The sequence below is a fragment of the Aythya marila genome, assembly GCF_965140915.1.
Source record: "Aythya marila genome assembly, chromosome: 12".
NCBI lineage: Eukaryota > Metazoa > Chordata > Aves > Anseriformes > Anatidae > Aythya > Aythya marila.
In genome coordinates this window covers 9,831,109-9,849,500 of record NC_139053.1, presented here as the reverse complement: position 1 = coordinate 9,849,500, position 18,392 = coordinate 9,831,109, and the positions used below count along the sequence as shown (strand labels likewise).

Sequence of the window (18,392 nt, the reverse complement as noted above, 5' to 3'; positions counted from 1 at the left end):
GCAACACCTGCTGTTGCCTGCTTTGATTTACTCGTGCTGTCCCTGCTCATTAGGGGGTTTTACACCCTGGTGACCCCTTCCTGCTCCTGACGCACCCGCTCAGAAACATGCAGCTTTGCCCATGTGAGCAAGCTGTGTTAGCAGGGGTGCCAGCCAGGCTTTCACACTCGCGATCCGTAACATTTTGCCAACACGTAGTTTCCATTACATGTTTTTTTATTACACCTTTTTTTTCATAACATCAAGCCAGCTCCCCGCCCCGAGTCCTCCAGTGCCTTGATGCCAGGCAGAGTGGCTGGATTTGGGGTGCGCAATAATGACTTTATATGGGTCTGCATGGGCTGCTGGGACAGGGCAGATACCTAGGAGCAGGGAGAGCAGAGGTTATTTGAGGGAATTAATTAAAGTATCTCCTGCTGCCAGGGAGGGCATGAGGGGAGCTGGGAACATCCCCTGGCACCCCGAGGACCCTCCCATGCTCTCCCCATTGCAACCAGCCCAGCACAGCCTCCTGCTGCGGGACTGGTGCAGCTCCCAGGCTCTGCCCTGGCTCTCTCCAAACCCTTGTCTCCCCAAAACCACACAGAGCGGCACGGCGCTCCCCAAAATGCACGGAGCCGGGCGGGGGGAGGACAATCAACAACAACCACACTGACCATCTTGTCTGCGCTACCCCGCGCAGCAGTACATGCACGTTGGCCTCCCGGATGGAAGCCCAAGCTGTGCTGTCTCCTCCAGGCAAGGACTGGCTCGACAGCCCCAATAAATACCAAATAAATAGGGCCAGCAGCAGCAGCCAGGTGTTGGCAGGCTGCGCTGAGACACGCGGGGTGCCCGGTGCTGCTCAGTCGGGCAGCAGCTCCTCCAGCTCCTGCTCGTTCAGCTGGTTGGTGGTGACGATGTGGTCGAGCTGTTTCATGTACCGCTCCAGGTCCTGCATGAAGTGGGGGATGCGGGCCTTCTCCAGCACCCCAAATTTCTTCAGGCGGTTCACATCTTCGTAGGAGACCTGATGGGAAGAAAGGAGAGGGCAGGTCAGCAGGTGCCAATGAAAGGTTTCTGTCCCCCTGTGACCTTTCTGCCTGTCCAGCTGGGGCATCCTGCCTCATCCTGCCCCATCCTGCCCAAATCCCCCTCCAGCCTGTGGGGAGGCACCAGGTGAGAGGAATTACAAGGACGAGTTTGTGGTTTTGGTCTCTTCGTTGTTATTCTAGGGACAAGTAATGATGCTGAGCTTCTATGCACTAGCATATTTAATAAACCAACAACAACAACAAATATTTAAAATAAAATGTAATGCCTTTGAGATCCCAACCCCCCACCAGTGTCTCAGTGTGGGTACACAAAATCCGTCACTGGTTGCAATTGCAGAAAAGCCAGCTATGGTGTCCAGCAGCCTATCTGATGTTTCTGTGGGTTTCCTTAAATCAGAAAAGCTATACTCTCCAGGATGCACACTCTGAGCAGAGGGAAGAGACCCATGGAAGGTTCCCAGAGCAGCTTAACCCAGTGGATGAATCTCCAGCCTCTCCCCAAAGGTGTCCCATGGAGGAGGACAGATTGTCCCAGCCGTCCTTGGGTCTTTACAGCTCCCACAGCCTTTCTGTGTTAGCTGGAGACCCTTAAGTGCACAGAAATACAAAGAGCTGAATGCCTTCCAGCCAAGGTTGAAGCTCATTTCTGTTGTATGGAGGGAAGCTGAGACCACATCTGAAACAGTCTCATCCTATTCCCCCAAGAAAAACCCATATTTGCTCCCCCCAGGACAGCAGTCCTGGCTGCCCCAAACCAGAAAGCCCCTTCCTGGTGTGGTGCTCGAGCTGCTGCCCCGGGCTGTCACCTTTCCAAGGGCAGCCAGCAAAGGGAAGTCGATGGTCTGCCGATGTCGCAGGATGCGGAGAATCCCGTCCAGGTACACCTGGTCCTTACTGAAGCAGCCTGGAAAGAAGGAAGTGTGATCAGGAGCTTGCCCCAGGGTAAGCCTTATCCTCCTGGGTGTGACGGAAGGAAAGGCCCAAGGGATGAGCAGAGCCAGCACTGGGGACTCGTGCTGAGAAGCCTCCACCTTGGGAAAGAAGGGAAGGCAGTAGAGCCTCTCACAGGGACACTCACCATTCCTTGAGATTATATATATATATATATATATTTTAATGCAAGGATCTAAATACACCCCCTAAAAAATGCTCTCTTTCTCCTGTGGCTCCCTGGGAGCTTGTACAAGCTGCTCTGCCCAGACCTACTGAACTGGGATGATCTCTCAGGTCTCCCCAGGCTGCCCCATTCATCCCTGCCTGACTCTGAGCAGCTGGAGAGGTGATGGGGCTGTCCTGTGTGCAAAACTGCCACAAAGATAAGTGTAAACCCATGTGAAAGCAGAGCTAGGGATGAGAGGGGAGCAGAGCCACCGCTTTAAAGGACGTTCTGTCTGTGAGCCTGGTTATGGTAAAGCTGCCCAGCACCAAAACACGCTTGTTTAAATGAATAATAATAATAAAAAACTTCCAAAAATGGAAGGCTTCATGCTCCCCGAGCTCTACCTGGCTGCGAGGTGTCGGTCTGGCCTCGCTTGGCCCGCACGCAGTATTCCCACCGCACGCCGGCGTCCTGGACATACTGCTCCAGGTCCTGGAACAGGGCGGAGAAGGAGAGGCGGCTGGCCCGCTCGATGGTGTAGTAGAGCAGGGCCGCACGCCAGAGGAAGGGCTGCTTGCGGAACAGGACGCTGTGCAGGCTGGCCAAGCCTTCCTCCGTGGGGTTGGCGGGCTTCAGGCTGTACTGCTTGCGGCCCTCCGAGCTGTGCCAGGGCTGGCGGGTGTTGTTCACCCCGCGAATGTAGTGGGTGCCTGGGTGGGGGGAGGACAAGAGCGAGCATCGTCAGCCAGGGACAACTTGGTGACCAAAAGCTTAACCCCATCGTGTTCATCCTGCCTGCTTCTCCCAGCCCCAAGGCCGTGATGCTGATGGCCATCAGGGGATGCTCTGCCTCCCCCCTGCTCACGGTCCCCGCCGCTGCCCCGGCCCCGCTGACCTATCTCGTGGCGCAGCATGCCCTCCAGCCAGTACTGCCGGGCTCCGGCCAGGTTGATGGCCAGCGTCGGGCGGCTGTCCTCCACCATCATCACGGCCTGGGACAGGAGGTCATCGGTGAGCTGCACCACCACCTGCGCGGGAGGGAGAAGGAGGCAAGAGGCTGTTAGCAAGCCTCCCCGACACGTAGCCCGGGGACTGCTGGAAGATGGTTTGGGTCATGCTTCAAAGTGTCCAGAGAAAACATGCTAAAACTGTTCCGGTCCAGAAAGGAGGTAGGTCAAAACTTTAGGTACCGGCGGGCTCTCTGGACTTGATGGGAAACGGGCAACCTCTCTAGGTGACCCTGATTGAGCAGGGGGCTGCACCAAGTAACTCCCAGAGGTCCCTTTCCAACCATCCTGTGATTTAGTGACTGTGAAATGCTTGCCCTAACCAATCTTGGCAATACTCCTGTACCCTGGGAAAGCCACGGCCGCTTCCTGGGCAGGGAGAGAGGGGACACACATGGTGGGAGGAACAGCTGATCCCCCTGCAAAGAGATGTAGCAGGACGGGCCTGGACCCCAACATGAAATAGCTCCTCTAGCCTTACTACAGCCACGGACTCTGAGCAGGCTGTGCTGGAGCTGGCTGCCCTGGCCAGCACGTCTCCAGCACCCCTCCTGCTGCAGGCAGCTCCCTGCAGGCTGCAGGACCAAGGGCCACATGCAGCTTTCCATCTTCACCCACCACCTCCCACGGGTAAAGCAATGCCCAGCCAGTCCCCAACCAAAAGCTGGCTAACCTCCCTAAACCCCCTCTTTGCCCTTTTTTTTTGTTGAGCATGATGTTGTACAGCACAGAGTATCTCTTTGCTTAGTCCCAAGTCCCCTCCCAGCATCTCCTGCACCCCCAATTAACTCACCGGGGGGGCAGATGGCTGCAGTACCAGGAGCCTTCTAGGAGACCCCTCGTGACACCGGGATTTACCTCCCTCCATCAGCAGCAGCTGTGGAGACTGGTGCAGTTTGTGGCCCAGTTAACCCTTAGCATTTTACTTGTGATAAACTGCCCAAAATCAGGCAAGCAGTGTGTCCTGAAGCCTCTCTCTCCTTACCCCCTGCTAGCCCAGACCGGGCCTGCAAGCCACAGGAGTGGGAGAAGCATGTTTTCCAGTACAATGCAATGTGAAACAAAGCACAACGAGCACCACCTTTGCCACTTTGCCCCAACAGAGCCATTAGAGCCATTTAATTGCCCCCTTTCTTTCAGCGCTACACGCACAGCAATGGGAACTTCTCACAGGGCCTTAACTGCTTTGTTGTGGGTCCAAACTCTACAGCACCCACCAAAAATATCCCACAAGGGAACCTGGCTCCATTTTCACACCTTCATCTCCTTTATATTCTCCCTTTTAAGGCTTTGAGAGAAGAGTAACAAGGACAGATCCATCCAACATACCCGCAGCACGAGCTGCCAGCCACACACATGGTAGTCAGGCTTCCTACCTGGGCACTTGCCAGCTGCAATCCTCAGCAGGAATGGTAAATATACAGAAAGAAATGGCTATTTTGGGAAACCTGGACATTGTGCATGACGGAACCAAGACAGCTGCTCACATCCAACATCAGTGCTCTCAGACCCATTCAGGAGTGGGATCCTGCATTGCTCAGTGAGAGGAAGAACCAAACCCCATTCAGCCAAGCATACAGGACTCACGGGCACATACTACAGGCACATACCATTTGCATCTCAAAAATCCATCTGCCACACACATATGAACTCTAAAATCACTTATTTCATGGTTGAAACTTTTCAGGATGAAAAGCAGAAACCTGTCAACATCACACTCCTGAGCAAGAATTGCCTCTCAGCTTCTCGTCTTTCACTGCCAAACTGCTAGCATAGCCCAAACTGATGCACACATGTACTACTATACTACAGTTCTTACTTCTTTTTTTTTTTTTAAAGAAAGAGAGCAGACTGAATCAGTTTGTTTTAAACCCAGATTTATTATTGTGTAAAGCTGTTCATTAAAGCCAGAAGTGCTTCATAACAGAGCAGAACCTACTACTGTGTGAATTAACAGCATAAAAGACATACCACAATTAACTGGATTAAAATATACAACTACAGAAGACACAGAGAAAAGACTTGCAAATTTACTTTTAACGTAGGAGCATCCTTGAGCTTTATTTCTGTTCCAGTAAACAAATCAAAATAAATAGAAGTTGCACTTCTGCTGCTCTTGGTACCTGACCTGGTACCTTGGTGAGCTGGGTCCTGCAGATTTTAGGAGATGCAGCTGAAAACCAGAGGCAGCTTCACTGTAAGCAGAAATAAGGAGGCACATATGAGCCACACTTTGGTATTATTTTAACCAATTCCCATCTTTTATGTCGGCTTGGTGTGACAGGAATGCAACCAAGACATCCTGCGTTGCAATCCCAAATACAGCTAGCTGAAATCCTGGAACCTGGGAGGGGAAGAGACAAGGGGCAGAGCTTAAAGTAAACGGAATGCATTTCATTGTCACAGCACTCTTCCTGCTCCCTCGAAGTCATTGCTGTGTTCTTCAGCACAGAAATGGTGCCTGAACTCCTCTCAGAGTCCCGTGTCCCCCAGGCTTTGCTGTTTGACCTACAGCTTCTACGAGGAGCACAGGACGATGTGTTGTGTCAGCTTGTGGGTTTCAACTACAAGAAAACCAGCTAGTACACAATGCTCAGCTGGCTGGGACAGGCCAGGCAAGGTCCACATCTTGCTGTCTTGTCACTCTTAATTGCCCCTACAGGGAAAAAGAACACAAGGGGGTTGGAATTTGGGTACTAGAAAATCCTGGGTAGATACAGAAAAAAAAACATATTTTCCCCGAGGGTAAATGCTCTCTCTTACGTCTGCTTTCCCCCAGTCTATTTAAAATAATAATAAAAATAAGTCACTGAATTCTGTGCTTTTCTTCATTTTCCAATTGTCCATCCTTGATCACACAACACCAAACTCCACAAGGACAACAACATGTATTCAGTGGTTTTCCAGGGCTCCTCTAAGCTCTGCACCAGTGGGAGCTGCTTCACTGGGATTATCCCAGCTGGTGATTTCTGGGAGGTGGCTGCTGCTCACTTGGCATCCCCTGAGCAGTTCAAGTTTCAATAGTTCAAAAGCTAACTGTGAAAACAACTCTGTAACAGATTCCATGCAAATGACAGCAATATTGCATAAACCTGGGAGTCTAACAACACCGATCAAGTTACAGAGGTCAATGCTCCGTGCAGATCATCGCCGCCATTGTGACAACACCCAGCTCTCCCTTCCTGCCTGCACTGGCACCGAAGAAAACCAGCCAGGCTTCATGATAACCTGAGCTGTCCATGGACAATATTGGGGAATGCCATGCTGAAGAATGTAACTCTTCTTTCATCCACAGCACAGGTTGCTCCTTACTTGACAGGAGTGAATTTGCTGGAAATTCACACTTTTTTCTCCCACTCCTGAGGTTTCTAAACCTGCATTCATGTCGATGCAGCTCTGATGGTGGGAAGAAGTTGTTCTGAGTGCCAGGGTGATGCTCAGTGGTGATGATGAACCTGCACGCCAGCCGAGGAGCAGGGAGTGCTCCTGCTTGAGCACTGCCCTCACCGAACAGTGGGGTGTCCCCATGGATGTCCAGCAAGGTTTTACCACTGCTGCAGTCTGGGTGGGCTGCCAGGGCTGAGCTGGGCCAGGGGGGTCCCTCTTCAGACAAGGGGAAAATGCTTTGTGTGTAGGCCCAAGGTATCACCAGGCCCTGATGGCACAGGCCTTCAGTGCTGCAGCCACAGCCCTGATGATCTGCTGACACAGTGCACGCATTCAACAAGGGCCTTGGCAAAAAAGGACTAAGTCTAGCCACACTGCAAGGCAAGCACTGCCCATCAATCTTCGGTATCGTGTCTGATAAACAGGAGGCAGATGGAGCAGTTCAAAGCCATCTGTTTTCCTTCCCTCTTCCTATCTGACACCCACCAAGGTGAGCAAGGAGAACAGAACCAACTGCTGGAAAATAAAAGATGGCTGAGAATGTGATGCTCTATGCAGAAACCAGGTCTAGATGCCTAGTGACACAAGCACTTTTGGGGTAAGCTGGTAAGAATTAAAAGGAAGAAGAAAGCACTCCCTCAGCACAATGTGCATCAAGGAAAACTCCAAGCAAGAACATCCCTGAATCTTTAGAGGAAGAATTCAAGTCAAAAGCAGCAGTTGTGACTTTTTATTTTTCTTCTCTCATGGTCAAGAAAAGGTAAAAACAACACAGAACAGCAACACTGAACCCAACTGTATGAAAAAGAAACTATTAGTCTCAGTACGAGAGCTAGATGACATCAAGTGAAGTGATTAGGAAGCAGATTCCCTGCTGGGGGAGGTTACAACAGTTCAAAATTGGTCAGACGAATGGAAGGGGTTTTGCACACACCAACACCTGACTCAGGAAGACACCGGTCTGCAGTGGTTGAAGACCACATGACATTCAGGGGAAAAGGGATGAAGGTCTCCTAAGCAGGAGGTAAGAGAAAACAGAGTCGGGCAGAGGAACAAAACCACTGAAGGAAGAAAGCAGACTGCTGTGAGGGCTGGGAAAGAGGATCAGTGACCACCTGGAGGACGAGGAGCCCTGCAGCCAAGGGGACAGCTGCACGTTACAGTTCACATGTGAGAACCAACATGGTCTCATGGATGCATGCAGAGTGGTTAGGACACACCACAATTTGAAGACAGGCAAAAATTTGCCATGTAATTCCTTGTTCATCCTTTTTAGGAAAGCCCGATGACTTTTTAGAGACATTGAATAATAAAGTCAGGTCTGCAGAGAAATTGCACTGGACAGCCCATATCCATGATGGGCAGCATCACTCTCCTTATTTCAGGACCCCCATTTTGCCTAGGCACAGGTACTGTGAGAACAGGAGATTACAGCTGCAGCCAAAGTCTTATTCCTGGGGCAGAAGGGCCAGCTCTCCAGATCTGTGATTTCTCTCATTTTGACCAGTAGTCACAGCTCAGGCCTGAATTCCAAGCACAATCTCCAGCACATCCTTGTGGGCCACGAAGCTGTCTGCGCAGTTTGTGGGTGTAACAACAGAGAAAAGAGCTTGTCCCCCAAAATTGTGGGAGGAAGCAGAGGATGCTGATGGAGCCAAAGCCTCTCACCAGCTCTGCAGCACAGACAGCAGTGTGTCTCTGCTCAGTGCTGGCAGGTTGGGGTGGGATGGGGCAGGGCGAGCACTGCTGGCAGGCCCTGGGGATGTGCTAGCCAGCAGCACTAAAACGAAGGACATTTCACAGTGGCGTGGACGACTGCGTAATACTTACCAACAGAGCCAAAGGTTACTTTGGTGCGAACTGGGAGCAGCTGGGACATCCATGACAACTGTAAGGAGGCCTCCGAGCTCCGGCAGCATCACCTCAGCCCTGAGGCAGAACACAACCACAACAGCTTCAGAACCTGCAGCTTGGACCCCGCCACAGAAACTCTCGAATACGCAAAGTTAATTGTGGTGCAAATACTTACCCATAAACATGCTCCCTGGCGTGCTGGAAACTGGTCTCCTGCCTTCATCACAGCTCAGCCCATCCCTCTGCACCTCGAGTGCCAGGGATGGGCGCGGGGGTGCGAGGGGAGCGCTCTGCACTGACACCACCCTGGCAGCTAACGCCACCGGCCCTGCCTTTCGCAGGCTGCTCAGATCGATGGAGCGCCGGAGCGAGGTGCACCTCCTTTCCTACTGCACACCCAAACAACCATTCTCCTTGCCAGTTTTGGAAAGACTCCTCTAGATGTTGCGCAAGGGTTTGTCCTGGGGCTTCACTTGGGTCAGGCAGCTCTATTTTAGCATCCCCCCGAGGGCTGTTTGCTTGCTAATTAGCTGGGAAGAGAAGCAGCATAAGTTTCGACTTCGTGTTTCTGGTTGATGCAGGGGTTGGAGCTGAAGGTCTGGAGTTGCGCTGCAGCCAGGCCAGGCAGAGGAAGCAGCAGCCATGCTTGCACACCCACAGCCCCTCGCGAACACTTTGGCCCCACCACACACAAGCTTTTGATGGCATTTTCCTCAGCTGCAGGCCAACAGCCCAAGCTGCGTGCCCAGCTCCCAAACACGCAGCACCTCATGGTTTTGGGGCTGTCCCCCGTGCTGAGGAAGCCTCTGCAGCACAGAGAAAAGCTCCTAGGCCAGTTTGACAAGTCGCAGCAGCATGGCATAGCCCGGTTCTGTGCTCTTCCACGTCTGATGGGGTTGGAACTGGATGAACTTTAAGGTCCCTTCCAAACCAAGCTGTTCTGATTCTTTGACTGGGGAGGCACCGCAGGGCTGAGACCTGTACCAGGAAAACCCATACTGAGCCCTGCGTGGTGGCGGTGCCTCCTGCATCCTGCCAGAGCGATGCTCTACAGCCAAGGCGACGGGGAAACCGCAGGGTGCTCGCAGCTCACACAGCCCCCGGCAGCTGGGTGACCTGTGGGGCCCCACAAGCAGAGTTTCTTTTTTCTTTTAAAAAAGAAACTCATTATGATTAGTGTGCAACATGAAACTGGAAACAGAAAAGCAAACAGCGCTACAGAGCAGACAGGGTGCAGCACACAGAAGTCAGGCAATACAGACACAGGCAGCAGGGAGGGGATGGAGGTAGATGGCTCTGTGAAACCGCTCTGTGCCTCGACAGGGTGTGAAATCATCAGCGATGCGGCAGTGACAGGAGTTCCAGCACGTTTTTGTCCCACAACACTCGCTGTGCAGGAACAGGTGAAACACTTCCCTCTTCCCTTCCCCAGGGAAATCCAGCACGATTTGTAGTGACTGGTAATGCACAAACCAATGCTTGAATGGTTTTACAAGTGCTTATCAGAAGTTTCAGAATAAATGGGCCATGTACCTTGCACTCCAATGTGCAAACATAATAATTGAACTCTTAGCTTCCCTGAACAAAGGGAAAATTATACAGGGCTGGCAGAAAGTCAGTCACAACGCTAATATTTAAGAAAAGATGTTTTGCTGCCCAGATGGAGCAATTTGTTTTAGATTAACAGAGAGGAACGTAATAGCTAAATTTAATCAATTAATAAAATTAAGAGAGAGAACATAAGCAGGTGTTTATAAGTTAAGATTTGAGAACAAAGTATGATTCTTTTTTCTTTTTGTAAAGGCACATTGTTGGCTGACAGGTAATCCCTGGGGGGCAAGGAAACTGCAGAAGTGAAAGGTGTAATGACTTCAGTTCTGTTTGTTTGTTTTGTCATTTGGGTTTTCAATACAAAACAAACAAAACCCCAAAGCTAAACAAACAAAACCAACCCCCAAACCACTGCCTGGTACCAACCTAGCATGTACAGAGAACAGAGGCTGAGGAGGACATTGGTACCACGTCCACATCCCAGGGACACCTCCGGGGACCTCCGAGCAAGCCAGGCGGAGCTGGAGGAGGAACTTCACCTGAACCCTGCACTGCTGCCAAGAGGAGAGGGCGAGGAAGCCTCCTACACCAGCTAGCACTCGGGCATGCTGACTGTGCCTCCTTGTGTCCTACAGCCAAAGGCAACTCTGCAAGCAAAAAGCAAAGCGAGGCCCAGAAATACCTCTCACCACTTGGCCCTGCAGCCATGGAAGTGTTTTGCACACATCTTGCAGGCAGGAAGAGGAGAAAGCCCCTTAAACGAAGCTACAGGGCATCCCTCCTCCCCGTGCATGTCCAGCTGCCAGGAAACACTCTTGGAAGAGAAAAATCCTTAAGCTCCTCACCCTGCTTTATAATCCCTGTGAGCTCGGTGTTAAAGGAGAGCAGGTTTCCAACCATGCAACTGTGACAGCAGCATCAGGAGTACAAGGAGCAGAGACCACTGGATGAGATGAACGTACACAGGTACATTTTGTTTTTAGCTTTTCACCAAGACTTTGAGATGAGGGAGAAAGGGACAGTGCCCCTGGCAGAGCAGGAACCAAGAGGTAAACAAGATGAAAGGAAGGAACTTGTCTTTTCACTGCTTATTTAAGTGCCTGACATTTTTGGCTTAGTTTCTCGCAATTCCACTGTTACAGAGCAGCAGGGGTTTTGTTTTCTTTGGAAGGGGGCAGGTTATTTGGCTAACTTCAGGAAGCCAGCTGAAAATCCCTCCTGCCTCACCAGACCTAGGTTTGCGCCCAGCGGGCACTGTCAGAAAGCAGCACAGCATGTGCAGCAAGGAGCAGCAAGAGGTGCTGAACTTTCCACCCTCCTTCCCACGCAGCTGAATCACCCCCAGTAATACCTCAGCGAGGTATTTGCCACTCTGAAAGCCTCAACTTGGAGTTTCAAAGCGCCATAACCCAGCCCATCCCAGAGAACAGCAGGAAATCTCTCCCCCATCACTGCTTTTGAACATGTGAATGAACCCAGCTGTCGGAGATTTCTGCCATACCACTGCTAACAGAAATAGGTTATTCTTCCCAACAGTAATTGATGCCTTATGGAGGCAGCAAAATACTCCCCACCCTGTGTGCCTGGCCATGTAGCCAAGCAGCAGCTCTGCTATCTCTCAAGCATAAAAGGGAGATATTTCTGGAATGAGAAATCAAGGGAAACTGGGGGGAGGAGGAGGGACACAACTAGCACCTGCTCCCCAACTCCAGGATGCCAGGAGCCAAGCCAGAGATGGAAGGAAGCCACAGTTCAGAGTAGAAAAGCAGAGCAATTTACTGCAAGGTGGAAGAGAAAGGTAGACCTGCTCCCCTTCGCTCCTTCCTGCTCCAAACCCTGCTCTTCCTCGAGGCCAGGTTCAGGAGCACGCAGCCCAACTGCTGCTGCAGCCCACTCTGCTGCTCCACTCTGTTCAGGCAGCCTGACACTGAGAGCTGCTGCCTCTCCCAGCTTTCCAAAAGCTGCACAAAACACCCGGCCCTCAGCTTGCATCAGGCGATGGCCAGGCTAAAAAAAAATCCTGTAGTTGTACCACATTTGCCCAACCCACCTCCAGAGACTTATGCAGTGGTGGCCTTTGCTGGGAGCCCTAAATAGCCTGAAGAAGCTACTCCGAATGAGTCCAGCATCTCCAGAAGCGACACAGCAACGCAGAGGACTGCAGAAAACCTTCGTGAAATCTTTTTGCAAACAAAATTGCCACCAAGTTTGTTTACTGCATACTGCACTACAAACTCAGGTCTCAGATACTACTTTAACTCCTGCCCCGAGACACGGGTTTCCCAAGCTTCTCTCCCCCAGTGAGTAGGTTTCTCCTCTGTACCCAAAACACCTCTTAATTGGACTGTTATCAGAATCAATGCTTTGCTGAACAAAAGCACTGGTGAAAAATAAAATATTTTGCACATTTATTTTACAAATGATAAAAAACAAGGACGATGATTACCTCTCCCACGCAGCCTTCCTTCTGCATGTACTTTCGGATAACAGACCAGATCTGGCATTTGCTCAGTAGTCTCCCACCAGTGGCAACTTCAAAGCTCTCGTAGGTCCCATACTTCTCCAGGACAGCATGGATGATCCTAATCGCCTGTCACACACACATACAAACAAGATATCAGTCAAAACATCCTCTCTGCTCTCAAGTACCTTTTCCACAGCACCAGAACTCCCAGGTGTAACCAAATGCAGCTGAAGAAATCCCTGAGAATTCAAACAACTGCAAAGTGTCAAGAGCCAGTGAGGTGAGATATTTTTGTGCTACCTAACAGAAGAGTAAGACTAGAACATCTCGAGGGTAGGCAAGTACCAGGACAGATCGATATGTGACACTGCCAGCATGGCCCGCAGCACATTCTGTCTGTGTTTTATTGTTTCAGAAATCCTCACAAGTGTCTATTTTGGGAATCGGGCAAAGCAGAACTGAAACAGCCTTACTGTATGCAGCACGCCGCTTCTAGATGTTAAAGCCATGATTACTTTAATCTTTTCTGCTTTCGCTTCCTCTTTGAAACTTTAGTGTTTGCAAATTTATTAACTTGCTTATTAGTTGCTTATTGCAACACTGGGCTGAATTCAGGAACTCACAGCATGGAAGGCACCTGATAGAGCACAGCTCCTGGCACAAGATATCTTCTGGCCTGGCATATAAGTAGCAAGTATGAAAACAGGACGGGCTCATGACTGGAGTTGCAGAAGAGTGAGCTGTAAGAAGTACGAATCTTTGTTGCCCTCTGCTATATCAGGGCAACAAAATTAGTATAAATCAGCTGCAGAGTTTTTAAAAAGGAGGTGGGGAAGTTAAAATCACTGCAGCAGCTCAGGCTGTTTGCTCTTCACCAGCTACCACATCTGCTTTGCAGAACTTCTGTAGAAATGACAATTTCGACAAAGCACTCAGGACACAAAAGGGTCAGGACCGCAAATGCAAACTGTCAGCAGAGGAGCACGCCGTGTAGCAAAGCCTCCACAAGGAGCATTTCTCTTGGCTGCAATGCTGCTTCCTCTTCTTCAGGCAGGGTCTCAACACAACCAATCTACTGCAAGAACAGCATCTTAATAAGAGCAGCATCTGCTATTTTATTAGCATTAACATTCATGTGCCATCTATACAAACATTTATTAGTCTGTTTCTTCCCCCGAAAGTGAGTTTGCATTGTCCAATTTCAAGCAATGACTCTCTCTAGCCTATTAACACATATTTCACTTACTACAAGAGGGATGAGTTAAGCTGATCACTGGTATTTTACAGTGATTTTACATGGATTGTGGTGCTAGCATTCAGTGCACCTGGGCTGACGGCATGAACAGCCAGGTTGGAGACCAGGAGGATGTGTGGCTTCCACAGAGAATTAAAAGCACGGTTTTGTACTAACCAATGAAGGGGCACTCACACCTGGATCAGACCTCAGATCTGCGTTACCCAGGGCCTCTTCTCATATGCACTCGAGTCAGGGAGCGGAGGAAGCTGCAAGGAGCCTCCTGAACCCAGGTGCAGAGTGTCCTTTCTCCCATCTCACCCTGATGGTTGGTAAAGCCACTGGTTGCAGCCCTGCAGGAGCTTTCATCCCCTCTCTTGCTATTCCCTCCCCTGCTCCTAAGGACACCCAGGGCTTTGACACAGATGCTTACTGCCCACACAAGCACTCACACCACCTAGAACAGCCACAGCAATGCTCTGGAAGATGGGCTCTGTGACTGCCCTTCTCTCCCACAACAGAAATTCCAGGTTTTCCTTTGCTGAACAATGTCCCCTAAGCAGCTAAATTTCATTCTCAGTTCACTTATTCTGTCTTTCCAGGAGCAGCTTTTGTTTGTTTAAAATGTTCCACTTCTGTGATTTTCTTCTTGAATTCCCCGCTCTTTTCTTTCTATATTGCTATCTCTGCTGAAGATGGGGGACGACAGCTCACTACGGCATGCCATGGCTCCAGGAGCCCTGGTGCTCCACAACCTTCGCTCCCTACCTGAACATCACTTGCTTCTAGCATCTAACATTTAACCCCTGGCATTTGCCACTTTCAGGAGCTCAGTGACCACGACCTTCTCTGCAAGCACTTTCGCTGCTGCTCAGCCCCATCCCGAGCCATGAGATGGGCACTGAGCTGCACTCAGGGCCTGAAGACCAAAAGCACAAGGCAAAGAGGAACTGGGCACAGATGGTGCACAAAGAGCACGTTCCGCGCCGACTTTCAGACAGGTCACAGACAGCAGAATTCCTAAGACACCACATTTGCTTGTCTGAGAAGCTGCTGAGCACCACGTCAGCCCTTCCTGCCCAGACAGTGTCCTGGCTGCCTCTCGGGGCAGGAGCTTGTCACCAGCTCAGCCCACAAGCACGCTCACCACCACGTGTCGGGGGGCAGCAGGCACTCAGGTGGGGTCCAAGCCCTGCCTCGATGCTGTTCTCAATCCTTCGACAAACTGGGTTGCCAACACACAGACTTCTTGCTCTCTAGGAGGACCCTTCTGATTTATTCAATTTCTATGAAAAACAAACAAGCAAAAACCACACCCAAGCAAACAGAAAGCCCACAATGCCTGTGCAGAGCAGCCGATTCAGCAGAACTGGAGGGGTCATTAATTTCAAAAGATGAAAAGTAAGAACAGGGAGCTGATTTTGGTTTGCACAGAGATGTTAACTTAGGAAAAAAAAAAAAAAAAAAAAAAACCAACTAATTTAAGCTCCATGACTAATGCAGGTTGTTAAAAGACATTTGTTAGCTGCCTAGAAAAAAAGTCTCCCAAAATAAAAGGACTGAAAGGAGGCGACTGCAGGGTATTAGCAAAGGACCACTGACACCATTGCTGCCAGAGTCCCATTCATCTCCTCTTTAACTAAGCACTCACCTCCACAAGGCTTTCCCATCCAAATCACAGAATTTAAATGTTTCTCAACATGACTGGTGCGTGCTGTGCCTTTTCCAGAAGGCAGAAAAGCCTCCGTTCTCCCAAGACACATCACACAGACATCAGAGAACTTGTAGAGATAGGGAGAAATATTTAACACTAATATCTCTTGCAATGAGTGCAAGAACCAGGATGAGAACATTCACACCATTTATGAAGACTTTCATTCAAAGTAATGCACAGAGACAAATACATTCAATTATTCATATTGTAAGTCAACTGCACTAGAAGAGGGGAAGTAGCTCTGAACAATTCCATTTACTGCATTAATCAGAGAATAAAAAACAACAAAACAAAACAAAACAAAAAACACCACTTAAATGCAGGAAGGAACAAAAGAAATCACTGAAAAGCCAGCAAGGGGTCATTACAGGAATCAGACTGCCTCCCCCGAAATAAACACTGCTGGCACCAGTGTCACTGGGGCAGAGGTGCAGCAGAAACAGCACAGGAGATGGCTCACTGCTTAGAAAGTTGTCTACTGAAAGGGACTGAGCAGCCCAGATAACATCCAACTAGAGATGCAGAAGCACGAGGTGATATGATTGCTGTGCACCAAAATGCAAACAAGTAGTCTCTTCTCATCTCTGCAATACAAGAACAAGTAAGTGGTCAAAAGCCAAGAAAGTAAGCAGTCAAGAAGCTGCTCTTCGAAACACTGCAGGAAAACTCCCAACTAAGTGGTGCAAAGAAGCAGCTCTTGTGTCCCAGTCTGATGGTTACTTATGACAGTTTTTTCCTCTGTCTCTGAAGCAACTAAGATGGTCATCACTGCAAACAAGCCTTTCCTATACCAGCGTGATATCCCGGCCCATACCAAGATGGGTCTCTAAAGGCTCCACATGGCCTCAACAAAGAGTGAGTACAACCTTTAACGTGCATGAGTTCGAGCACAGTGCATCCCCGTTTGCTGTGTGCACTGCTTACTTGAACAAAAGTCTTTCAGCTGTATGGATGCAGCAAGTTTAAAGCCCTCAAAACATGGCCTGCCTGCAGCTGCTCCTCACAGCGAGCCCCTGCTGTCCTGTCCAGCTCTGCCTCCTTTGCCCACGTCAGCCTGACAGCGCCTGGGCAAGGGCTGGGGCTTGTTTACAAACAGCATCGTGAAAGCCGCTTCCTTCTTGCCTCCTGCCCGTTCCCTCTGGCTCAGATGACTGGGTGCTCTGCTTGCTGTCATCCATGCGTAATTATTATCTATGGCGGAGAACAAGCCAGGAATATTTCAGTAGCTTATATCCAACCTAAGCAGTTCAGAATAAAACACAGACTGCCATAAAGAGTGCCCTCAGCCACCAGTTACGTGTTACGGGTGCTGTGCAGGACAACCTTGAGGTTTTCCAGGAAACAAACCAGCCACAGCCACCAGGACACACAGGCTGGGGGCTGCTTCAAAGGCAAGCCAACCTCGTGCTGCAGCTCCTCGCCCCTTATTTCTAACCCAAGAGTGCCAGGGTTCCCTCACAGAGCACCAGCTCCGAACCACGGCTGCACACCTGCAGGCAGCGTGAGGCTCAGAGCGTGGACCAGCCCCAGGAGGGGCCATCCCCCAGGTATTGTTGGTAAGGTATTGGTGTAAGTGGAGTATTTAACTAAGGGAGAGCTTAGATGGGGATGGGGCAGCCACAACTTCTCCGGGCAACCCGTTCCAGTGCCTCACAGCAATAATTTCTTCCAAATGTCTACTCTAAACCTACCCTCTTTTCATGTAAAGCTGTTACTCCGTGTCCTGTCACCACACACCCATGACACAGAGTCCCTCCCCAGCTCTTCTGCACCTCCCTTTAGGGTCTGGTAGGCTGTTGTGGGGTCTCCCTGGAGCCTTCTCTTCTCCATGCTGAACACCCCCAGCTCTCCCAGCATCTCCCCACAGGAGAGGTGCCGCTGCCTCCTGCCCATCCCCGTGGCCTCCTCGGGATGCACTCCAACAGCTCCACGTCCTGGTGCCGGGGGTCCTGGAGCTGAAGGTGGGCTCTCAGGTCACCAACACCTCAACCCTTGGATTCCTCCCCGCATGGCCTTCCTCTCGGGGCTGGAGGAAGAGGAGGAGCGCACAGCCCTTGGTGTAACCCAGCACACCCGGGGCTGCCACCGAGCGCACCGGAGCCCCCCGGGCGATGCTCCCACCGCCCAAACGGAGGCGCCGGCCTCATAAAACGGGGAAAGCTCAGGGGGAGAGCCCCCAACTCAAGGCTCCCCGTGCACCGAGCCGGCAGTCCGGGCTCACCTGGGCCACGAAGCGGTCGGAGGCGGCGCGGTACTTATCCAGCACGGCTTCGGGCACCGGCTCGGCGTACTCGAACTGCGGGTCGTAGGCGAAGCGGGCCCGGAAAAACCTCTCCCGTTCGGCCTCCACGTTGAGCGGCCGCAGGGCTACGAGCAGGCAGGGGCTCCTCCGTCCCCCCCCGCCTCCCCCGCCGCCCTCCTCGCCCCGCGGCCGCCCGATGTGGGGCAGCGAAGCGGCGGAGCGCATCCTGCCCCCGCTCCCGGTGCAAGCGCCGCCGCCTCGCCGCATCCCGGCGCCGCTCTCCGACAGCCTCCGGCTCCCCCTCGGGTACCGGGGCGAGCCTCCCGCTGCCTGTCGAGGCGGTGGGGACGGGCAGGAGGAGCACGGCCGGGAACCATCGCGCTCCGGCAGCTCGCCCAGCACGGCGCGGCCCTGCCCGGCCGCCGCCGCCGCCCCCGGGTCCAGCACCATCTCCTCCAGCTCGGCGGCACCGGAGGCTGCAGGAGCGGAGCAGCCGCGATCGGAGCCGCTCGGCCAGCCCCCGAGGCACCGCCCAGCCCCCGCTGGAAGGAACGGGGACGGCCCCGGGAGGGGGCAGGCAGGAAGATGGCGGCTGCCGGTGCCCCCCCCTCCACCCCCGGTACCGGAGCGGAGCCGCCTCCGTGCCCCTCGCTGCGACCCGCTTGGTTTTCCTCCGGCGGTGGAAGCCGCTAGGGAAGCGAAGCTGCCCGAGGATGGCAGATTTTGGGGACAAAGGTGTGCCCGGTTGGACCGGGTGGCTTTGCTGAATGCTGTGTCTCCCCAGGGTGCTGTCAGGAAATGGGGAT

At 51.8% G+C, this 18,392-nt stretch overlaps 1 protein-coding gene across 1 annotated transcript; it reads right to left on the bottom strand.

Moving 5' to 3' along the window:
• Positions 1–245: 245 nt before the first annotated feature.
• On the bottom strand, positions 246–18,146 carry MATCAP1 (microtubule associated tyrosine carboxypeptidase 1). Its single transcript, XM_082769882.1, has 6 exons — positions 17,566–18,146; positions 12,379–12,522; positions 3,029–3,161; positions 2,538–2,843; positions 1,841–1,938; positions 246–1,009 (listed from the first exon to the last, which is right to left on the bottom strand). The coding sequence occupies exons 1-6, from the start codon at positions 18,034–18,036 to the stop codon at positions 845–847; spliced, it is 1,317 nt and encodes a 438-aa protein (XP_082626008.1). The 5' UTR covers positions 18,037–18,146; the 3' UTR covers positions 246–844.
• Between the last annotated feature and the right edge of the window lie 246 nt (positions 18,147–18,392).